The 24752-nt window shown below is 39.0% G+C and overlaps 1 protein-coding gene across 2 annotated transcripts in view; it reads right to left on the bottom strand.

The window, feature by feature from the left end:
• The window catches only part of MGAM (maltase-glucoamylase), a 79308-nt gene extending 56239 nt beyond the window's left edge, over positions 1 to 23069 (bottom strand). Inside the window, exons 1-14 of one of the 2 annotated variants that reach the window (XM_061198119.1) lie at positions 22925 to 23069; positions 20761 to 20864; positions 13234 to 13354; positions 12122 to 12231; positions 11155 to 11306; positions 10374 to 10545; positions 8239 to 8338; positions 5952 to 6064; positions 5532 to 5657; positions 4599 to 4730; positions 4332 to 4448; positions 3000 to 3113; positions 1855 to 1939; positions 376 to 493 (exon numbers count right to left, since the gene is read on the bottom strand). In XM_061198119.1, the coding sequence (XP_061054102.1) occupies positions 376 to 493; positions 1855 to 1939; positions 3000 to 3113; positions 4332 to 4448; positions 4599 to 4730; positions 5532 to 5657; positions 5952 to 6064; positions 8239 to 8338; positions 10374 to 10545; positions 11155 to 11306; positions 12122 to 12231; positions 13234 to 13354; positions 20761 to 20864; positions 22925 to 23069 (1709 nt within the window). The remainder of the gene's footprint in view (positions 1 to 375; positions 494 to 1854; positions 1940 to 2999; positions 3114 to 4331; positions 4449 to 4598; positions 4731 to 5531; positions 5658 to 5951; positions 6065 to 8238; positions 8339 to 10373; positions 10546 to 11154; positions 11307 to 12121; positions 12232 to 13233; positions 13355 to 20760; positions 20865 to 22924) is intronic. The other variant, XM_061198120.1, reaches the window with a different exon arrangement.
• Positions 23070 to 24752: the final 1683 nt, after the last annotated feature.

Raw genomic sequence — 24752 nt, 5'->3', positions numbered from 1 at the left:
GGGTGGACTTCTGTGGTATAAATGCTCTCCAGTTTGTGAGTCACCCACCCAGTGGTTATGGGATTTGATTTTATTGTGATTGTGCCCCTCCTACTGTCTCATTGAGGCTTCTCCTTTGTTTTTGGATGTGGGGTATCTTTTTTGGTGAGCTCCAGTGTCTTCCTGTCAATGATTGTTCAGAAGTTATTTGTGATTCCGGTGCTCTCTCAAGAGGAAGTGAGCACACGTCCTTCTACTCCACCACCTTGAACAAATCTCCCTTGCTGAGTTCTTAAAAATAACACACCGGCAACTGGCATCTAGTGAGACTAAGAATTTGATCATGTATTAAGTAAATCTGACCATATATTAAGTCCATAGCAATAATGGCCTTACTCTGCTGTGGCAATTGCCATGGAGTAGCCATACAGATTGTGGACATCGTACTGCTTGCCCCAGTGCTGTACTGCATCCATGCAGAGACTCTTGCAGAACAGGTACCCATCCAAGATTCCTGCGACAAAAGAGGGATCAGTCAATGAGAGCCTGAGATGCATATTCCCTGTTTCTCGACTATCACCTGAAATTGTTGCTCCCTAGGGAGGCATTTTTTGTGGCCATCCTGGAAATGATCATACAGCTTCCTCACTATCAGAAGGATATATACTCTCAGTAGTTTCTCTGATATATAAAAAAAATTGTGCTGACCCATACACATTCTCCCACCTGGGTGCACATGTGACCAGAGGCAAGTATTTGGAAGTAAGTGGATCCAGTTAGACTTGAAGTTAAATCTGAAGTCTTCAAACTGAGCTAAATTAAGCGGTCCAAGAATAAAAATATTAGATGAAAGTGTAAATTAATTTCTCACCCTTTCTCTAAGCTGTTATAAGGGATGACTGACCAATCTCTCTTTCATTCACCCAATCTTTTCTGCTCCCCTTGCACCACTATGGTTCAGATCCAAATTACCTTTGTCTTAACCATTGCAATAATTTTCTTAATGGCTTATTTAACTCTGATCTATTGATCTTCTAATTCATCTTAGAAGCACACATTAATGCCAGATCAATATTTCCAAAACCATTTGACTGTCATGTTTCCCTCTAAAACTTAAATAATTTCTATCACCAAAAGAATGAAGCCTCCCATCTGAGTCTCTCAGCATTTGATCCTGACCCATCTGCCCTAATTTCCTATTTTTCCATCAGACTGGAAGTTTTCATAAGATGCTATAATTCTAGCAGCTCATTCCTTTCTTAGTCAAGATACAATTTGTCTGTGAGCCTCTAGATTTCTTCAAACTACAATAAATGCTGTGATTCCAGGGCCACACCCTGGGATACAGTGTTGTTCAAAGTTCAATCAGAACTCACTAGCATCATATTCACTGACTCTGACGTTGACCCGCCCCTCCCCCGCCCCCAACAAGCCATGGGTTCTGGCTTCCTTTTATTTTATGGTCCAAATCTGTTCTTCACTGTCTTGACATTACCAGACTTGACCTTCATATGAAGACCTAACCTGGTTACCTAGTCTCTCTCTGGTTAGCCCTAACCTATCTGGGTACACACTTGAAAGGAAAATGAACTAACCACTAACCTCTGGCTTCTGCACCATATCTTCTCTGGAACAGAAACAGCTCAGATGTAGGTAGAAGGACTAGATTGATTGCCCCTTTTGAATTTACGCCTCATTTAGGAAAGCATAGAGTGTTTTGATTTTCTTTCCTAGTTTTCTTTTTACAGTACCCACATTTTCCTTCCCCTATGCAATTTATGTAAAAAATCCCTTGCCAGGTTATTCATATCTATCCTTATGAATTTAAAATACCAGATATTCATTGCCACTTTAATCAAACTAATCAGCACTTACTGGGAGTGAATGGGGGATAATTTAGATCGCTTGTGGAACATCCTGAAACTGAACCATCCACGAAGTTGGAGACTTCATTCATATCCTAGAAGACAAAGAATAAAGACTATTAAGAAAAAGTAACATGTCCTCGTATGTTGCACTGATGGTGTCTTTCTTTTTTTTAGGACTCAGAGAAATGATTCTAGATATTTCTTTTTTTAACGAGGTTCTTATGTTAAGGAGAGAAATAGATGTTCCTGTCCTGTCTTCTCTACCCATTGAAGGCTTTGTGGAGAAGCTTCTTAAAATCCCTTCAAAATGATATATGTATATAATCATGGAAAATGAAAATTTTCCAAAAATATTAGGTGAAAAATATTTTAATTTATATGGTCCCATGTATATCAACTTATACATTCTCTAAATATTCAAATATAGCTATGAATACACACACATATAAATGCATATACATATATAATACAAACATATGCAGAGAGAGTGAGAGAACAAGCATGTACCCACAGCTGTGCAAGTGAGGGCTCTGGAAAGATGCATACTGAAATATTGATGGTAGATGTCTTTGGTTGATATCACTTTAGCTCTCCTCATCTGTTTAGCTCTTTGTATTGTTTTCATTTTCTACCTTTCTCTTATAAATAGAAAAAAGTTCAACTCTAGAGCTCTGTAAATTGTGCCGGACACCTGCTGCTTTGCATTTGTTTTCATTTGACGTCATGTGAGACATTTGTCCTTTCTGCAACCACAGTTCTGTCGCTCACTTGAGTACTTTGGCTCTGATCAGTTTATCCAACAGATCCAAGTGAAAGAGCCCTGAAGTGACAATTGAACAATTTGTGTACTTTGTGACAACGTAAGGAGTATATGACCTATTTTTACTTCAGCTCATTCATTTGTAAAAGGAGAGCTAGGCTCGGAAAAAACAGATATCTCGGTTTACTTCCTTCCACTTCTAACAATCTGATTTTGAAGTCTAAGCTACATGTTTTGGTAAGATTATTTGAATAGTAAGAGAGAGAATACCTAGAATTATTGCCATACTTGCTTTCCTCTCCTCCTCTTCCCCCTGTGCTCCATGACTCGATGGTATAGAGATACACAGTCTGAATGTTAGCCGCCTAGTAATCAAAATGTTAAGAACTCACAATCCAGATTCCATCAAATTCTACTTGATTGTGGAAAAGCTCACATTCATTTGCCCACCAAGCAGTACACTTGGGGTCGGTGTAATCAGGAAACACAGTTTTTCCAGGCCAGACCTGCAGGAGGAAAAGAAAAACATTGATCAAAGGAAGTTAAATGAATACAGAGTAAAACAGAGTACAAAGAAATTCCTAATACGATCATGGCAACAGAGGTGCCCAGGCACAGGTCCTTTTCAATTAGGAATGTAGAGTGCTTTAAATATTTAGACTAAATAGGAGGAGTCAAATAGTCACTTGAGAAAAAACTTATTTCAAAAAAATGGTTAAGTCTTCGCTAATCTTCAACTCTGCCTCACCCTTCCCTCATACTTTCTCTACTCCCAATCCTAGGAATGGTAAATGAGGGAGAGTACTGTATAATTTCAACTGACCCATAACAAGTTATGGTTTCTAACCATCAATTACTCTTCTCTATTCTCTTCCTATCCACTTCTTCTCAGACACTAGGCACTCAGGTCAGCAGAGGTGTTAGAAGTGCACCAGCAGATAACACCTTCATGGAAAACAAGGACAAATAAGTTTGAGAAAGAACTAGTCAAACTTGCCAAATAACAGAAAAACTGAGTAAGAAGAGGAATGAAATAGTTTCATTGGATTTGCCAGTTAGGAGGTAACTGGTGCCAAAGCAGCATCAGTGGAGTGACGGGGGAGGAAAGTAGACTGCAGTCAGCTGAAGAGTGAATGGGGGGTACTTCCCTTGTGGTGCAGTGGTTAAGAATCCGCCTGCCAACGCAGGGGACATGGGTTCGAGCCCTGGTCCGAGAAGATCTCACATGCCGCGGAGCAACTAAGCCTGTGTGCCACAACTACTGAGCCTGCGTGCCACAACTACTGAAGCCCGTGCGCCTAGAGCCCATGCTCTGCGACAAGAGAAGCCACCGCAACGAGAAGCCTGTGCACCGCAACAAAGAGTAGTCCCTGCTCGCCGCAACTAGAGAAAGCCCGCACACAGCAACGAAGACCCAACGTAGCCAAACATAAATAAATAAAATGAATAAATTTTAAAAAAAAGTGAATGGGGGGTGAGGTGAGGAGGTGGACATTCAGTATCTAAGTCTATTGTTTAAAGGGACTTTGCTGTGAAGGGAATGTAAGAACTGGGATGACTGGTAGGTATTTGAGGATGAAAGGACAAGGGCAAGTTGATCCCCAGCATATATAAGGCATCTGAAAATGTAAAACAAAACAATTACAGACACACACACACACACACACACACACACACACACTGCCACAGCCCCTCCACCAGCCCCCACTTCCCCATTAAGATACCTCCCCAATGAGTGGAGTCACTCCATCTGAAGCATTCACCCATATCTTCATATCTGAACCCCTGTCATACGGGCCATAGGGATTACTTGGGGAAGAGTTGTTGGAGATGGCTGGATCCTAAGAAAGGGAAAAATACAATGAGGGACCTAGCTTTGAGCTAGAACCACTGAAAGGAAACTGGGGATTGAGGGATGAGGGAGGGGGAGGGGGCGTAATGACAAGGAAGAGCAAGGACCTGATGTGGGGGAATAAGAGGATAGCACATACCACAATGATGACCAATTTTTGTCCGTTATTGTGTAACTCTTTAACAAACTCAGGGAAGCCCTTAAAATTTACTGGATCATAAGTGAAGTCCTTCCTCTCATGCATATAATCAATATCAGCATGCTGAACGTCCTGAAAGAATACACAACGTCCACAATTTATGAGCCCACCCCTGGAATCAGATTAGCTGCATCACCCTACCTTGTTGCCTGGCGCTCCGGCATTGAAAACCAATCTAACAAACAAACCACAACAGTTACAAAAAATATCACTAAGGCTATCAAAACATATCCATTACCTAAATGCTGTGTCATCCACAAGATAAAGGAGAGACGGGACTGTCTCTCCCACTTCTCCCGCATTTGACTACACCACATTTTGTATTGTTGTTTCTCTTCCACTTCAAGCCTTCTTTAGCATTTGCTCTTTCCTAATTTTACTTGTATGAAAATAGTGGAGCCCAGAATGAAATTGACTCTTGCTCCAAGACCTAAGCATCTGCCTCCAAGGGAATGGGGTAAGGGAGAGAAGAGGATTATTCCAGAGACTACTGGGCGTTTCTCTTTGCATCTCTTGTAAGACCTCGCTACTCATTATATAATAGACACATTCAAATTTAGCCACTTAAATCATAAAAATATTTTATTACATGTATAAACTGTATTCTTTTGTTCCCTTAAACTAGGGAAAGAAATGCCTTGAGAATACAAATAAGAATGCATTGTGTAGAATGTCATCAATACAGTAAGTATAAGAAAACCAGTTCCTTCAAGGAATGGTTGGCCCAACAAAGAAGTCCAGCATTCTGAATATATAAAAATATTTTTGTTGTATATTTTTTAAAAAAACTCAGGAGGAGAGAGTATAAACAATTGTTCTTATTCCCCAAGAAAATTCTTTTATTTTTGGAGGATTTTTTGCTGCCTTACTTACGTAAGGCAGCTGTGCGGCACGGTTTCTCTCCATGACTTCTTTCATGTTACCCAGGGTTCCATAGTCATAACGACTGAGATGAAACCCAAGTGCCCAGTATGAGGGTAGGGCTGGCCGTCCAATGAGCTGAAAGAATGATGTGAAATGAAAGTTAGCAAATACTCTATTTTTAACAAAACTTTTTCTACGCATTAGTTTGGGGGCACAAAACATACCCCACTTTCCAACACACTATTTCCTTAATATTAGAATGCTAGCCCCTTTAATAAATCATTGAGGTTCGGATCAATTTGTAATAGCACATTTATAATAGCTCCTTATAATAGCATATGTTTGTGAGTCACACTTGCATATTAAATTTACATTTCTTTGCTCTTATTTACAATTTTCTCAGTCATAACCATAACATTATAAATTTACCTCTTGATACTCTTGAACCACTTGCTCTGGAGTGTTTCCCAAGAACACGTAGAAGTCGAGAATGCCCCCAGTGGTGCGGTAAGTGACAGCTGGGGTGGGCTGGAGGGAAACCTCTTGAAAGATTAAAAATGAAGCAAATAAACATTAGAATTTATTCTAGAGTAATAATTACAAAGCTTTAGACCAGAGGATCACCAGTCATCTGAACACTAATGAAGTGATCCTAATGCCTCAGTTTTTGTATAAAAAGGGACAAACTCTGACAATCAAAGTCCACCCTCACAGCACAAGAAAGGCCAAAGCATTTGTTCTGTGACAGATTTCCATAACTGGTGACTGCAGTGTCTTAACTGCTGTGTCAGGATTTCATGAAAAAGCAACCAGTTTCAGGAAGGGGTCCAGAATAAGCCATTATGGCATAAAAATGATTGTAAACTGAAAACGTTTGAGTTTCTGAAATCCCTTATCCACCTAAAAGTAGAGCCTCCCATACGAACTCAGTTGTCATAAACCCCCTGCCCTGGAGCAAAACTAATCTCCTCTGAGACAATAAATCGGCAGCACACAAGAAAACCCAGCCCCCACTATTCTCCTAAGGGCTCGCTGATCTTTCCAAAACGTCATCTGTTGTTCCATTAAATGCCCTTTATCCCTCTCACCCCTTCTAAGAAGCCATTTGTTTCATCCTACGTACATTTCTTCCCCTATTAGGATGGTTTGTAAGTCCCAAATTCTAACCACCCCTTTGAGTTACTCACTGAGCACTCTTGTGTATATGCAGGTTGCACACGTAAATAAACCTAGTTTTTTCTCTTGCTAACCTGTCTTTTGTCAGATTGATTCACAGACCCCCAAATACCAAACCTAAGAGGACAGAGAAAAAAATTTTCTTCTCTGACATTCACAACTACAGAATATGCTGTTCCCACCCCATACCCCATCATTACTGCAGGAACATAACCTGGCTAGACACACGGAGGTACCAGCCTCAGCAGATCTCACATCAAGCAAGAGCCAAACTAAAAAGATGTCAGAGATGATACTATAAATTCAAAATCCCTCTAAGCCCCAAATGCAATTTTCAGAGATGAAGTCTCCCCATAGCCTTGATTTGCATTAGAGATAAAAGGCCTCAGGAGCGACTAAAATGTACTCTTCAGACATAAGAACAACTCACACGGAGTATCTAGGATTCTGTGACCTTTCCCTCTAAGCCTGACACATTGTTTTCTGGTTCCTTTCAGCCACCTGAAACTGTACAATCCTTGTATTATCTCAGTCTCTTCTTTGACTATCAGGTATCTTAGAATCATCTTAGATCACTTAGAGTGATTCTCAAACAATCTGTGGTAAAGGATCAGATCTTTATTTTCTAAATTTCCAGTTCTTTGCAAACTGATACTTTTGTAAAATAACATGAAAATGAATTATTAGAAAAAGTTTCATACATGCACTTGGATGCTACAGCAATGTTTCCTCTTAATTTTATGCTCATCTTACTGTAGACCTGAAACAGTCTTTGAACACTCCATGGGTCACGCTTTAAGGAGTACTGATCTAGTCCATCAAGTCCCAGTTGAGAAGAGGGTGGGGATCAATATCCTGTGCTGACCATCAACCCTGGGAGATTCTGACAGAACTCCTCTTTCCCTGTAGGGATTGATTCATTGCCCTGGGATTGGTTGTTACTGGTGCAAGCAGAAAAACAGTTGAGAATCATTGGTCTGATCTAAAACCTTCAAAGATAAGGAAGCAAGCTACTTCCTGGAATCTTATGATATTATACCATTTGGTCTTAAACAATCTGATTGTACTCTGCCTGACCCTCACACTCCACTTTACCTTGCTACCCTTGGATGTCTCGATGTAACATTCACAGCTCAGTTGTAGTTCCTTGGTTACACCCTGCTATTAGAGCAATTACCTGTTTCTTACCAGAGCTTTTATTAACCCCTGTACTAGATGAAAGTCTGAGGAAGGAGAAGAACAAATTGGTAGAAACTGCCTTAGAATAGATTATAGGAAAGGGTTAGCGTTTTAACACTATAATAGTAAATATTCCAACAGAGGCAACCAGATTCAAGAAAATCGTAAGCTAAGAGAGAAAACTCTACACATGGCTACCATGAGTCAACAGGTAATGAAGTATGAATGGCACAATCAGAGAACATATAAGGCCCCAAGCTACGGCTCAGCCATTCCTAAAGGGCGCCATTCCTTTTTCATAATGCTGTAAGAAAGGGACTGAAAATCATCCTTGTGTATGAATATTCCTTTAGTCTTTTACCCATGGCATTGCTGTTCATCAGAAACACTCCAAAGGACAATCCACTAGCATCTTCAAGGCATAGGAAGAATGTCTGTGCACCATACAAGTTAGTTCCATCCTGCAGAAAGATAATTTAAAACCAAAAATTTACAAATAAACCCCACATGGCCAGAAATAGCTTAGGAAATCGATGTTAATCATGTGAGGAATTGACAAGGAACTCATGTCAAAGAAGACACAAATTTTTAATGTAAGGTCTATACTTGGTTGATGTTAATCAAGTGAATTAGCATTTTCATATAGAATGAGCCAGCTATGACCATTTATCTAATAGAAATGTGAGAACTTGTGATATGTTAGGATGTGGGAGAACAGGTTTGAAACTGTAGTTCAAAAAAGCTCTTCTCTACGGATATCAAGAACAAACTTATGGTTACCAAAGGGGACACGTTGGGGGTAGGGATAAATCAGGAGCTTGGGGTGAACTATATAAGACAGATAACTGAAAAAGGATCTACTGTATAGCACAGAGAACTCTACTCAATATTCTGTGATAATCTACATGAGAAAAGAATGAATATATGTATACGTATAACTGAATCACTTTGCCATACACCTGAAACTAACGCAACAGTGTAAAGCAACTGTACTCCAATAAAAATTTTTTTTTTAAAAAAAGAGCTCTTCTCTCAAAGAGGCTTGACCTTGACTCAAAGAGTCTTGACCTAACCTCATCTGCAAAAACTCCATCAAGCCCTAATATAAATCAGGCACCTTTCTAATTTGCAACTAGATGGAGCTCTACTTAAGATATATGGTCTTCTAGTCTTTACAACAGCATACATTAGAACTTGAGCTGCTCTTCTAGACTTTAGAACAGTAGTTCTCAACCTGGGCTGCATCCCACCCCAATTAAAGCAGAATCTCTGGGAATAGAAGCAGACATTGATAGTTTGTTTAATTTCCCCGGGTGATGCCAATGTATAATCATGTTTGAGAATCACTGCTCTGGGACAGCATATCTCAAAATTTGGTGTGCATACAAATTACAAAGGAACCTCATTTCAGTGTGGGGTCTAATTTAGTAGATGGAAGAGGGAGCTGAGAGCCCAAATTTGTCACGCGTTGGTGCCCATACTGCACACTTCAAGCAGCGAGGATCTAAGGCTCCTTATTGAACAAGCATCACCAGCCATATCCCAGATGAGCTGCTTGGACCCAACACCTTTCCTGTTTTTCTGATAGGCCTATGGTATGGTGAGGAGCGTGGGCCAGGGATTAGATCCTATCTCTGTTCCTTACGAACTATTTTTTTTTTACATTGGGCTATTCATTTGGCTTTTCTAAACCTCAGTTTCCTTGTCTGTTAAATGGAATAAATTAGACTTATTTTTCTCAGAGTCCTTTTGGTAAATAGAGATAATATATTTAAAAATTCACTTAATAAATTATTCCTCTAATTTCCTTTCATCCAGCCACTAGTTCTGCTTAACTGGGAAAGTTGCTGAACAAGACCTGAATGTAGTATTGCTGAGTCTAGAAAATGCCTCTGCTTTGAGTTTTAGCAGTCAAAACAAAACCAAGAGAGAAAAAACAAAATAAAATAATAACAACTAAACGCTACTCCTTCTATTCTTTCACTGCCCCAAACATTCTTCACACAAAGAATGATTAATATAGAATTTTCGTTGATATTTTATCCTATTTTGCTGACAAACCTGGTAAGTTGGTGATTTGTAAAGGTCAACCTAAAATATGGTAACCATAACCAGCATATTGTGCAGAATCAATATTAGTTTTCTCCACAACTAGTTAGTTCAAAACAAAAATGTGATGAAAAATACTTGGTATTTATTGAGAATTTTCTACGTGGCAGACACTCTTCTAGAGACTCTACATGTATCAATTCATTTAATTCCCATCACAACCCTATGAAGTAAGTATATTACCCCCATTTCATAGATGGGGAACTAAAGACACAGAGAGGAAACCTGCCCAGAACCACAGAACTGGTGAGTAGCAGTGCCAGAATTCAGACCCAGATAGCCTCACCCAAGCACCTGACTCTTAACTGTTATACTGTACTGCTAGGAGTGACCTTCATGAAAGAGGCTATGATATTCAGTGGAAAGGGGCCCATCCTGAAAGGTTACCCCTTTTGGGATTGTGTCCCTGGCAAATATGGGCCAGGTCTTCCAGTTCATATCGTGCCGGTACTGCTGGTGCACGTGTTCTCCCAGACCATACACGTTAGCACTAGGCAGTCGGATGGAGAGCTGCAGGAACTGATCAGCAAACAGCAGGGGCCCGATGCTGGAGTCAAACCTAGACATGGGTGGAAAACACAGGGACGGGTGGGCAAGTGGAGTGGAGGGAATGCAACTGCTTAGAAAACTGTTCTTGTATCTCAAAGACTCAATACTCCCTGTTTAATCAGCCCCATCTGCCCTCCTGTGACATTTTTCCATGGACATCAAGAGATCAGGATTTCCTGAGGGCAGGTACCATTCGGCACATTTCTTAGATTTGTCCCCTCGACTCTCTATCACATGACCAGAATATTAGTCGTACATTATAGTAGATGCTCCATAGAGAGTTACTGCTGGATAGGTGTTAGATGGATGGAGGGGAAAAAAGGAAAATAAGGAGGAAAAATGACCAAATGGAAGGAAGAAAGAGAAAAAGGACACAGCCCAGTGCCTGGCCTACAATAAATGCTTAGTAATAAAAGAGGAGGAGGAGGAGGAAGAGGAGGAAGGAAGGAAGAGGAAGGAAGGCAGAAAAAAGTACACATTTGGAGGTGGAGAGTCTGGTCACCAACAGTGGGCTCACAGCCCTCAGGAATATTGTAGAAATGCATCCTTTTTCAGGCTTGCAAACCTCCCTCCCCCATAACCTCATACTCGAATCTCCAGATAGGTTTTCAGAACTTACAGAACATGATTGTTGCTCGTTCTGATCACTTTGATGCTAAATGGCTGTTTGGAGATCTCAACTTTATAGGTCACGGAAGAAGTAGCATTTCCTTTGAAGGGTTGCACATGTTCATGGGGCACTTCGTATCTGTCCTGGTTTTGGTCAGTTAACTGTCCAGAGAGATTAGGGAAAGATAGTCAAAATGAAAATGTCTCTGTTTTTCTAAAACAGAAGCACACCTACCAACACCAGCGCTTCCCAACATTTGTGCTCCGGGTACAGGAACCTGTGCAGCAAATGACATTATGTCTGAAATTATGTCACCAAATTCAGATGTTTGACACTTGGACATAAGTTAGTCTTTACGTAGAAATATATACTACAAGTCTGCAGACATAAACTATCTCTAGAATTTTCAAAGTTGTGATAATTCTTTTTTTCCTTCCCTATATCATTTCACATGGTATAAAGGGAAAATAAATGAAAGCCAAAGCTCACCAGTGAACTCTATAATATACATTTAGGAAGTTATCACACTGAAGGAAGGCTGTAGATGCTTTCAATATACACATGCTAAGTAAGAATAATGACAGTAGAGAAAAATACCTCCATTAGCAAATTTTTCTCTTTTGTAGTAACTGCAGTCATCAGGTAGGGAACAAGAACTTCTCCAAAAAAATTTTAAATAAACAAATATCATATGCTATCACTTATATGTAGAATCTAAAATATGATACAAATGAACTTATTCACAAAACTGAAAGACACACAGACACAGAAAACAAACTTAGGGTTACCAAAGGGGAAAGGGGGGTAGGGAGGGATGAACTGGGGGAGTTTGGGATTAGCAGATAAAAACTACCATATTTAAAATAGATAAACAACAAGGGCCTACTGTAGAGCATAGGAAATTATATTCAGTATCTTGTAATAAACTATAATGGAAAAGAATATGAAAAAAAGAAAAAAAGAAACAAACTACAACCTTAAAGTGGAAACGGTTAGACGTCTGGTATTCCGCTGTGAGAAGGACATTGTTGACATCATTTCCAAAAAGAGATGGAGAAGGCAACCTTTTCAACTGGGCTGTGAATCCTAATGTGAAGGGGGTAAAGAGTTTTCATAGCTGGCTGTGTAAATTCACAAACAGCCACATACAATTAAGCTTTATGTCAAAGGGGCTGGCGAAAAGCCTTTACTTCCCATAGGAAGAGGAGACACGGATGTGTACCTCATCATACGCACATACTGCCTTCGGCCAGATTCTGAAGCTAGGTATTGTCATTACCTTATTCAAAAACCATGCCTCTCTTCTCCAAAATCTGAATGGAAACATCCCTCAAAGGCCTAACTCTCATTACACCAGCCCATCCAACACTCATATACCCTTTATATTCTGAGCCCTCAAGGTGTTCACATCCATTATTCCTTGTCAGTTATCTTCATGTTACGCCACAGGTGATCGTATGCATTGATGCCATCTCCCCAATTATGTGACAAGCCAGGTGAGAGTCGAGATCTTATTAGAAAAGCCCATCAGGCCAAGAGGCCCTGGAAGAGGAGCATGCCTCTTCCTTTATGCTAAGAGCCTCCCCAAGTATCCCCAGCATGTTCATTATTATGTCTGCATTTTGAGGTGGGAGAAAGAAGCGGGGATGTTTAGTCCATGAACACTGACACTGGCTAGCTAACTTTCATAAAATATTGATAAAATTGGAATTGTTTCCATATCATTAAAATTACATTACATTAGAGTTGTTAGTAGTCTCAGAGGTTACTGAGTTCAAATCCCTCTCTTTAAAAGTTAGAAACTTGGGGAACGAAGAAGTTACAATGTTTGGACAAGGTTACAAAGGTACATAAAGACAGAGTCAGGAATAGGACATGTCTCCCAACTCCCAAGACAGAGAGTGATATTTTTCCTTGATGCCAAAATAGACTCTAGTCCTTGCTCAAGGGCAGTGCCCACCTCCTGTCACACGCCGTGGTAGCCGTACAGAGTAACACCCCGCCTGCTGCTACAGCTCTCTTCTGCAGTGTACAGAGCCAACCTGCAGAGGATCTGGAGCTCCTTCCTCAAGGCTGAGTCTGGCTTACCTGCATTTGTGTTCACAAGGTTGCCCTCCACTTGATAGCCATGACTCTTAGAATAGTAGCACCAGGGCACACTTATGGTTCCCTGAGGTTTCCAGCAGCACCCACGCTGGTCACACATGGCCTGAAATAAGAGATTAGTTAGAGGAACTCCACTACGTGTAGAACACTATCACTGATAAATATAATTTGAGCTTGCGGTCTCATGAGCCTTGTTTTACAAATAAGGGACCTGATATTTAAAGAAATTGTGCTGTATCCCAGTCAATGCAGTGCTTGCACTCAAAACTCACTTTTCTGGCCAATATCCTTCCTTGTTGTTGTTATCATATAACAGTATATGATCACAATGCATTCTCTACCTGTCATCACAATAAACCTGGTAAGTTTATTTAAATATTCTAAACTACTATGTAGTTATATCACCTGTAACCCAAAATGACAAATGGAGCTTCACTGATATTGTCTTTGGGCTTTAAAAAAAACTTTGCAATTAACTTTATTCAGAAGCTTTGAAATCAAGGCAATTTTGCTTTGACTTTTAAATGTGTATATTACAAATGGGTATATTTAGTATAGGTGACATATATACATATATATTATACATATATACATAGTATATACATACATGCGTGAGTGTGTATATATATGTGTGTATATATAGTCTCTTAACTCCTCCCAAGGCAGTAAGTAATTGTTCCTTGAAACCCAAATAGATTCTGATTCTTACTTAAGAAAGGTACCTGCCTTTTACTACAATTAATGACTGAATCACATGGAGACTAAAATGGATACAATCTCTTTCTCATATAACTAATTTGGAAGAAGCAATCAGGTTAAATACAAAAAAAGTACAAGGAAACCACTCCTCTTGAGTGTAACTAATAAAATACTATAGCAAAAATTATGGATTGTGGCTTCCAAGATTAGATTACAGAGTGTCTCCTGTCTTGCTTGCTCCCTCCCTTTCACTTGCTCTGTTGGAGCTCTCACTCTGGGAGAAGTGAGGTGCTGGACTGCAGAATGACCCACATGGTGAGGAACTGAGGGACGTCTCCAGCAAGGAACTGAGGTCCTCAGCCCAACAATCCTTGAGCAGCTGAATTCTGCTAATAATCACAATACACAAGCTTGAAAAGGATCATCCCTCAGTCCCAGAAGACACCTTGATTGCAGTCTTCTGGAAGCCTATAAGCCAAAAGCACCCAGATACACCAAGGCCAGATTTCTGACCATAGAAACTGTGAGAAAATAATGTTTGTTGTGTTAAGCCATTAAGTTTTGGGATAATTTGTTACACAGCAATAGATAACTAACATACCCTGCTATATTATTTTACAGATGAAGAACCTCAGGCCACAGAGGTAAAAGTTCACGGGGGTGAAGTGATCTGCCAAAGGTCACTTAGCTATTGAGAAGACAAGGACCAAAACTTAGTTCTCTTGTTATCCACTTCTTTTTTTCTATAGTCTGGGTTGAGTATCTGCTGAGCATATTTTCAGGAGGATATGGCAATGCTTTACAAACGTAAGACAAAAAAAATTGCTTAGATATATGAGCAATTAGATTTAATCAAATGCTAATTTTTTTGCTAATAACCAATATTAAGGATCGAAAAACAGTGTCCATCTGTGGTTTCTATTGCTATGGAATCAGGCTTCACTGTGAACTCAACTAGTCAGCAGTTTTTGTTTTTTCTTTTCAAAACCCACTCAGATGAAACTTCAGTATAACCGGAAAAGAGAAAGATGTTGAAAAGAGTGTTAAGCAGAACGGTTTCTGCATGCTCCCCAGAGCTTAATAACTTCTTCACTGAACTGGAAAGGGCAAGATCAAAGAGTGGCCAAAGCAGCATGAAAAGTGAACAGCCTCTTGGCCACCTGGACATCCCAGGCCCTGCAGCGGAGCCAAGAAGTTATGAGGAGCAATGTGGGGAGAAGCAGAGAGTGGGGCAAATAGACAAGAGAGTAAAGAGTAGGTGAAACCTCAGAAAAGAGTTGTAGAGAGAAGCTATAAAAAAATGACAACATGAATAGGACTGAAGGCACCCAAAAAGAATTAAACCCAAACCTGAGACACAAAATGTCCTTTTAAGTTGAACATGAGAATTAAAATTTAAGAGAAACTGCCAAAATAATATAGAGTGTATAATTTCCAATACAGTATTGAGGGGAAAAATCCTCAATGCAAAAAATAAGGAAAGAAAGCATGTATATGGGGGTAGGCGTGAGTGGGGAGCAGTACATAAAAAACAGACCAAATGAAAAACACAAAATGAGACCACAGAAAAAAGTTTTTCATGTCAATTATCATATGGCTTAAATACTTAATTTAAAAAACAAGGATGATCAGATTACATTTACAGAAATAAATTCAACTGAAGCTGTTTAGAGGCAGCACACCCAAAATTTAAGCTCACAAAAGCACTAAAACAGGGGAAAACAGCTATGTGAGAAGAATTCTTACCAAAGGTTAGTACAGCTATAGTGATAGCTGACAAATAGACTTTAAGTAAATATTAATTATTAGAGAGACATAGAGTCACTACATGATGACAAAAGCTTCAGTTCACCAGGAAGATATGACATCTCAAACCTGATACACACCTGATAATAAAGACTCAAAATATTTACAGAAAAACCTTAAAGAATCACAAGGTAAAATTGAAAAAGATAGTAAGTACATAATGCAGTATTTTTAAAGAACTCCCTCAGTAATTGATAGATAAAGTAGACAAAAAAGTAAAGATATTTTGCTTTTTCCACAATAGATACGTACAGGCTCCTGCACCAACACAAAGAGAAGGACTGGATTGAACTCAGAGATAGTGAGAAATCAGATGCTGAAGACACTGTTTATGACCTAGTCAAGCTCTGCTCCACTGGAGTCCTTTTCTCCTCCAACCCCCAATGCTTCTTAACATTTAGAGAGAGAGGAGAAGAAACAAAAAAGGAAGTATTTTATATCAAAATCAGACATGAGAGAAAAAGGAAAACTAGAATCCAGTTTTATCCATGAATACAAATGCAAAAACCTAAAAGAAAAGAGCACGCAATTTTAACAATGGAAATCAGCAACATATTAAATAAATAATAAGCGAGTAGTGTTTCTTCCAGAAACACAGGGATTCTTTACTATTAGAAAATCCACTGTATAATTTTTCATAACTTATTAAAGGAAGTACACAATACAAGCATTTAAATTAATCACCTATTCATGATAAAATTCTTAGCAAACTGGGAATAAAAAGTAAGTTCCTTAGTTGGATAATGGGTAGATACCTAAAGCCTATAATATGCATCTCACTAACTGTGAAATGTTAGAAACATTCCTTTTAAAATCAGAAAAAAGACTAGGTGACCATGTCTATGACGTTTTATAATTAAATATATATTGGAGGTCCTAACACTATAAGACTAATAAGACAAGAAAATAAAGAAAATTTGTAAAACTAAAAAGGATGAAGCCAAGTTATCATTATTTTCTGACATAATATTGTGTAAGTAGAAATCCAAGAAAATTTATAGAAATAAATTTAAACTAAATAAGTTAATTATTATTATATTAGATCTTCTATTTTCTTCTTAAAGTTGTACCTTTTTCTTTTTTGCCTTTAGGCTTTTAATCTTCCTGGCATTGTTCCTTGAGATATGATGTAATATAGGAATATATAAGCTTGACTCCATTAAAATATAAAATATCTGTTCATCAAGACAGCATAAAATAGGTGAACACAGCCTCATAACAGCAGAAGATACTTGCAGCATGTATAATAAAAATAAGAAGTAGAATCTAGAATAACACAAACAAGAAATGTGTACAAATCAGAGTGAGTTGAAAATAATTTACTGATAAGACTACATATGCCTTGGAATATGTGCATCATTAGGTCATTAGGAAGCAGCATATCTAAGATTAAAAAAAAAATTCAGGACCTCAGCAACTGTAGCATTTATAAAAGACAGGAAGCAAAGTTGCAAGGACAAACGCAAACAGGTGAAAAGGAAGTGTCCCAGGTGCAGTGAGAGTCAGCCTGAGTGAATCAGAATTAGCCAGCTCCTGCCACTGGAGGGAATGAGACCACAGTCGACCTTGCTCATTCCGCCCTGCCAACCATCCTGTCCGGGTGCTGGCTCCTCTAACCCTGTATCCCTCCATCCTGTTCTTGCTGTACTGGCCAGTGTCTCTCCACAGCCTTTACGTGTCCTGTCTTAGACACAGGATTCCCTCCCTTTACTGGGATAAGAAACAATGGAATTTACAACAGAGAATCAACTGAAGGGAAATTTATACTCTTAGTTCTTTAATCCCAGAGGAGAGAACTAGAGAGGAATGATAAAATGATACAGCAATGGCCTCAGCAGTAAAACATTCTGCCTAGCCTGGTGTCATATTCATAATTTCTTCCCACTCCCCTCCTCCACATAGCCATATACTTTCCTTCAACAAACACATTATATATATATATATATATATATACACAACATTATCCATTGAATCAGCCTCTCAACAACACTTTAGATCAGCATATGGCATCCAGGATACATAAAACACACAACAAAATACCTAAGAAATACCTTCTATGAAAAACCAGATCACTGAAAGTGCTCCCAGAGTATTTCTCTCTGGCTGAGCTAAAAAGGAGCAGGCCAGTGAATGAATGTAAAGGTCATAGATTAATTCACTTGGGTATAACATTTAGAAAAAAGGCAAAGGTTGTTTATTGAACTACAATCTTGATACCACAGTATTAAATGGTCTTATTACAAAACCAAAGAAGCATTACTGAGGCAATAATGACATTTGAAGTTCACGTAGCCAATAACAAGATGGGCTGTTGCAGGAAAATGGACAGACTGAGGATGCATTATTCTTCCAGGTGGGCTTCTGAGCAAGTAGTTTCCTAGCACACTATGACAGGGGCAAGTAAATGGGTGTGGACCAACTTTCTGGAAACATCCTGTTTAGGTATACAGCATATCTAGACCACGACTTCCCATTCCTATTGGCAAAGCAGCACGTTAATTAATGGTCCTCTATCATCAAGCTCCAAACTACCTTATAGCCTTAAACATTATATGCTCTCTGGCACCGATCCTGTATCTTGGCCATATGGGACCATTCAATATGTCATGTATGTGCCCCACAATTTCCTCTTCTGTCACTTTGTGTGCATTGTCTCCTCTATCCTGAATTCACTTTCCATTCCTCTCATCTCTGTCAAAATCCTGCTTATCATTAATTCCAGACTGTCACCTTCTCCTTGATAATAATCTCTTCTGCTTTGTGATCCACACAGTATTTTGTTTATATCTTATAAATTTTTGTTTTATATTCTAGTTATTTATTTACTTAGCTTATCTCCTCTACCTATTGAACCTATCTCTAAAATACCAAACTTTATGACATTTGGCCCCATACTGAAGTGCTTTTTTTTCTTTTTCTCTTCTATCTTCTTTTTTCCTTTATTTCTGTCTTTTATTCTCTCTTCTTGGTTTCCCATTTCGTGATTTCGTTCAGCCCTAAGTGGCTGCTCCTAGCTGCTATGTATCACATAAAAAGCCAACCTCCTCTACCCGAAATCCAAGGTCTTCCAAAATCTGAATCCACCTTTTCTGTTCAGACACATTTCTTCCTACTCCAAGCAGGCATGTCTCTTCATTAATCCAAGAGAAAGTCACATTCATTCCGTCAGGGTAAGACGCCAGATGAAGGGGACTGAATACTGCAACAGTCTTGGTAAGATGAACGGCTCTCACTGGGATTCCTCCCAGCGCTGGCAGGCTTGCTGCCCAGGCTGCCGCCCTTCTGTGCTCTCACTGCGTTGTCCTGTCCTGGGGATTTCCTGATCCTTGACTATTTACCATATTGGTGCTCTCTCTTGCCTTCAACACAGCCTCTGAGCTTCCTGACTAGTTTTGTCCAATCACTCTGCTCCTAACTACAGTTCCCAGGCATTTTCTCTACTCCAAGCTATTTATCTGGCTCTGGTTCTTTTTTTCTGCCTTAACTTCCAGCTTCCCCAAAACCCCAGTCTATCACTACGGTTGATTTCTCATCCGTTATTTCTTTGCCATCTTGGTTCTCTCTGACTCAGCATCTATGCTATTTCAGTCAATACTCAAATTGTGAGTATTGGCACAATTGTGCCAATTTGTGGCTCAAATTGTGTAACCATTCTCACTTTCCACAGTTCACATTCTGTGACTCTGTCCAAGTTATGGGCTGAATTGTGTCCCCAGAAAAGATATGTTGAAGTCCTAATCCTCAGTACCTCAGAACTTGATCTTATTTGGAAATAGGATTGTTGCAGATGTGATTAGTTAAGTTGTGATCATACTGGAGTTGGGTGGGCCCTTAATCCAATGTGATCTGTGTCCTTATAAAAATGGGAAATTTGAACACAGACACACACAGAGAATGCTTTGTGAAGATGGGAGCAGAGAATGGAGTAATGTAGCTACAAGCCAAGAAACGCCAAGGATTGTGGCCGTCACCAGAAGCTAGGACAAAGGCATGGAACAGATTCTTCCTCAGAGCCCTCAAAAGGAACCAACCCTAATGACACCTTGATTTTGGACTTCTAGCCTCCAGAAGTATGAAAGAAAAAAAATGCAGAAATAAAATGTCTTTTGGTATTAGGACCTTTAGACAAACCAAAATAGTAACTCTCAAGAAAATCACAGATTATTCCAGCCCATGAACAATAGGATGGCTACAGAGATAAATGTGAGAGTGCCACATGCCCAAGAATCGCATGCAGCAAGCATCCTTTCTGTGTCTGATACAAATCTGCCATTTCAGGTCAGTGCACTTCACTCAGACGGCTGCATTTTGTTTTTATTCACTCTCAACATGAAACATGACTGATATGGTGTGTGCAATGCATTTTATAATCATATGTTCAGCTGGACTTCAGGTGATGATCAGGAAACACTGCCCAAAAGTAAATGCCCAGATGCCTGCACTATCTTTAATCTGGCATTTATTACCTCTTCCTTCAAAACTTGGCTCTTGAAACTTTATCCTTATTTGAAATACTGTTTTATGCCTATGGATGACTTTTTATTGTAGATCCTAGATAACCTTTTAGAATTGTATAAGGAAAAAAGAGAGACAGAGAGAGGGCAAGAAACAGAGTCAGAAACAGAGTCAGAGAGAAATAGTAACCAAGTAGTGTTGCCAGATAAAAGACAAATATACTTTTAGTATAAGTAAGTCCCAAGTCTTACATGGAACATAATTATACTAAAAATTTATTCATTGTTTATCTGAAATTCAAACCTAAATGGACAGCATGTGCTTTTATTTGCTCAATCTGTCAACACAAGGACATTTTCTAGTTCTTCCTCTCCCAAGGCTGAGCTGTCATATAAGCATGAATACAGGATTTCTGTTCCTGAGCCACCAGTAATTGCAATGCAAACAATAAACAACTCTGGGGGCTACAAAGAGAGAAAAAAAAAAAGAACACAAACCCTTATCCAATGGCATAAACTCTTAAATGAAAACAAGATCTGTAACTCAAACCTTTGTTGGTGACTGGTCAGGGATGCAGTTTATCCGTTCCAATTCATTTACCACTGGGCACTCGGCAGAACCAGGAGTGGTACTTTTCCCAGGATCTGGAGTAACTGTCATCCCAGGACCTGGGATAATCCCAAAAGCAAACATAAGATGACAGAATTAATATCACAGGCATTCGATACCCCCATAGTTCTCAACACCTCCAATTATATGGACTCCACTACTGACTGGGCTTCACTCTATGACCTTGAAATGTACACATTCACTTTATAAAGCCTCATTTTGTTCTTGCTGACTGTATTTAACTCTACATACACCTGCACCATCTCCTTCTACCAGCAAGGCCCTCCCCTATGAGACAGTGCATACAAGAGCAAGGAGCTGGACTCCAACATTAGATTGGAAGCTCACCAAAGTGGGAACCAAATCTACCTTCTCTACTCCAGGGGTTGGTAAACTATGTCCTGTGGACCAAATCAGGTCACAGCCTGATTTGTAAATAAAATATTGCTGTCACACAGCCACACCCAGATTTTTAATGTATTGTCTATAGCTGCTTTTGTTATTAAGGCAGAATTAGATAGTTAGGACAGAGACCGTATGGCCCACAAAATCTGAAGTATTAAGTATATGGCCCTTTACAGAGAAGTCTGTACACTCTGCTTTGGTCCTGTACTTCCACCCAGGCAGCTGGTTCACGAAATGTTTGCACACAGATCACGTGCAGTATATGTTGTTCTCTTAAATGTTACCCTAATCATAGTAACCTCAATTCTCCTTGCTCAGTCAACAGGCAATCCCTTGACAAGGAACACTTCTGAGTGATGGCATTCTTATACAAATGTAAAATCTCACAGGACAAAAAATGTAAAGGGGGGCCACCAAACTAGAAACTGGCAGCTAGAATCTATGCCAGTTGATTGATGGATTCAGACTTAAAAATCAGTTAAATAGGACTTCCCTGGTGGCGCAGTGATTAAGAATCCGCCTGCCAATGCAGGGACACAGGTTCGAGCCCTGGTCCGGGAAGATCCCACATGCCGCGGAGCAACTAAGCCCGTGCACCACAACTACTGAGCCTGTGCTCTAGAGCCCGTGAGCCACAACTACTGAGCTCGTGTGCCACAACTACTGAAGCCCGCACACCTAGAGCCCATGCTCCACAACAAGAGAAGCCACCGCAATAAGAAGCCCACGCACCGCAACGAAGAGTAGCCCCCGCTCGCCACAACTAGAGAAAGCCCGCGCACAGCAACGAAGACCCAATACAGCCAAAAATAATAAATTAATTAATTTTTTAAAAAATCAGTAAAATAAAGAAGGCACATTTATTGCATTCTAACATAAGGAAGTTAGATTTCTTTAGGGCACTCTACAATAAGCTAATAATATTAAGACAAAACAATGAGCCTTCTAATAAGTTTTCTTTTCACTAAGGTTTCCAATTCAAAAGTGGTGGAGTAATAGAACTTTATATTTGTGCCAGTTTCCACATAAGGGTTTTACTTTCATCTTCAGGATCATAGAATTTTAAGAACTGAACAACCTTTGAGATTATTTAATCTAACTTCCCACAAAAGTAGAAATGGCGTGACTGAGAATGAGGTAGGGGGAGGGGGGCAAAGGTTTTCCTCTGGCAACATACTGGCCCCTCATCACCTGCCCCACCTAGGAAGCTGCTCCTAGCTGAAGCCCAGATAAGAAATCATGGATAACTCAGCACAATCCAGCCCTTCTGTTAAAATAAAACAGTTCAATAAACTTTTAATAAAAAAACTCTGGTAGCTGTTATTTTTTTAAAGAACCAAACTTGGGCCGAAGGTACTTTAATTGATTATATACTTATTTGACTACATTTCATATAAGGGTATTATTGATTACTATTGTTAACAAAATTACAATTATTCAATGAAATTCAGCAAATATATTTCAAGTGCCAGTTGCGGAATCCTGCGCTGTGCTAAATTGGGAAATGAAAGTGTCAGAGTTAGGCCTACAATGAATACCTATTGTGCTGTCACAGTTTTGAGTCAGGTGGTCCCCAACACACACATATAATACACACAGGCACACACACACACGTTCACACCAGTGAATATGAAAGCATCACTTCCCTGCCATTTCTGAGGTGTTTGCTCTGATAAGAGCAATATATGGAGGGGGGAACACCAGAGTTCCTTGTTACCTTCTGATTCCAAAGAATCTCTGGCTGAAAGCACGAAGAGAGGAATAGTGATGATAAACACCATAAGCAGAAGAACACTAAGCATAAGCTCCAAAGTAGTGAACTTTTTCAACTTCTTTCTTGCCATCTACAAAGAAAGACAAAACAATTTTAGATTTGAGTTTTATTTAACATGTGGTTAGCAAACTTTTTTAACAGAAAAGCTCAAATGTATACATAAGAGGAATGAATAACATAATAAACGCCCAGGTACCCATCAACTAGATTAAAAAATTATCAAGTGGCCAATCTCATTCTGTCTATTCTTTTCTTTTTTAAAGGTAATATAAAAACTTTTATTTTTCTTATGTCTATTCTTATTCATGTCTCTCCTTAACCTTGGGTTATTTTGAAGCAAATCTCAGATTTCATATCTTTTAATCTGAAAATATTTAAGCATTTTTTTAAAACATAAGAAATTTCACAAAAGCCAAGCAAAATACTGTTATCACACTTAAAATATTTTTTAAATAATTCTTTAATCATCACATTAAAGAATTATTTTTAAAAAATTTCCCTCATTGTTTGATAAGCATTTTATAGTTTGTTTGTTCTACTCTCATAAGGATACAAGTAAGATTTATATATGACCAACTGATTTGTGTCTGTTAAGTCTTTTTTAACCAGTAAGGTTTGTTTTGTAGATCTGCCCACAATCTGGATTTTGTTGATTGCATCTCCATGCATGCCAACGTGTTTCTCTATCCTTGTATTTCCTATAAATTACTAGATCTAGAGTTTTGACAGATACAGGTTGGTTTCTTTTTAGCATGAATGGTGCATCGATGGTACAACATCTTCCAGCAAGAGACACATAAAATCTAGCAGTCTGCTTTTTTTAAAAAAATGTTCACAGCCATTGGTGAGCATTTCTTTGATCCATTATTTCATTAGGAGTTGTGATGCAGTGACACTGTAATTTTATCATTCTTTGTTCACTTATTAAATGAAATATTCCTATAGAAAGAAATTTCCCCTCATCTATCATTTGTTTCATAAAGGTACAGTTTGTATAGGAAAGGCAGGATAAATGTTTGACTCTTTATTTACTGGTTTTCAAAATAAGGAGTAATAAGGAGTAGTTTCCCTAGCATCCTCCAAAGGGGATCAATGAGATTTTTTGGTCCAATATCTTTATGAACTCATAGATTTAAACACACTTCATCTGTATTAATCCATTGATGTTATTATTATTATTATTATTAACGCTCATATTGTCCCATCTCTACCCATTGACAGTCTCTTCAAGTTGGCTCTTGGTACTCTTTGGTACCTTCCCTGCTTGCTGGTTTAACATGATAACCTAGGCTCCTTTTGTACATTTCCTGCCCCTCGTCTCAAATCAAACATTTCTAAGGAGTCCTGGTTCCTTTTAGTGGCAATAGTATTTAGAAACTATAATCTGGATAGAGTCTGTGAAATTTAACCTAGAATTCCAGAACTGAAGGGACCTTATGGATCATCTTGACCAGTGCTGCCTTTGGAGCCCCAAGGGGTCCTTGAGGATTTTTAATTTCAAAACAAATACAGAAATTACACATTTATCTATGTTACACTCATTATGAACCCTAGCTAGGAATTAGAATATTTTGTCAAGAAGTTTAAATCAGACACTTGCCACTTGCCCCTGCCCCACTCCTACTGAATCAGAATCTCTGGGGTTAAGGCCTGGATATCTGATTTTTTTAAAAACCTCCACAGATGATTCTGATATGCAATCATGTTTCAGAAGCAGTGAACCCATCTATTATAGGTTCACTGTTGGCTCCCT

The sequence above is a fragment of the Eubalaena glacialis genome, chromosome 8, assembly GCF_028564815.1.
Source record: "Eubalaena glacialis isolate mEubGla1 chromosome 8, mEubGla1.1.hap2.+ XY, whole genome shotgun sequence".
NCBI classification, from domain to species: domain Eukaryota; kingdom Metazoa; phylum Chordata; class Mammalia; order Artiodactyla; family Balaenidae; genus Eubalaena; species Eubalaena glacialis.
Note: the sequence above shows the minus strand (reverse complement) of the source record. Positions and strands in the feature narration are given on the sequence as shown.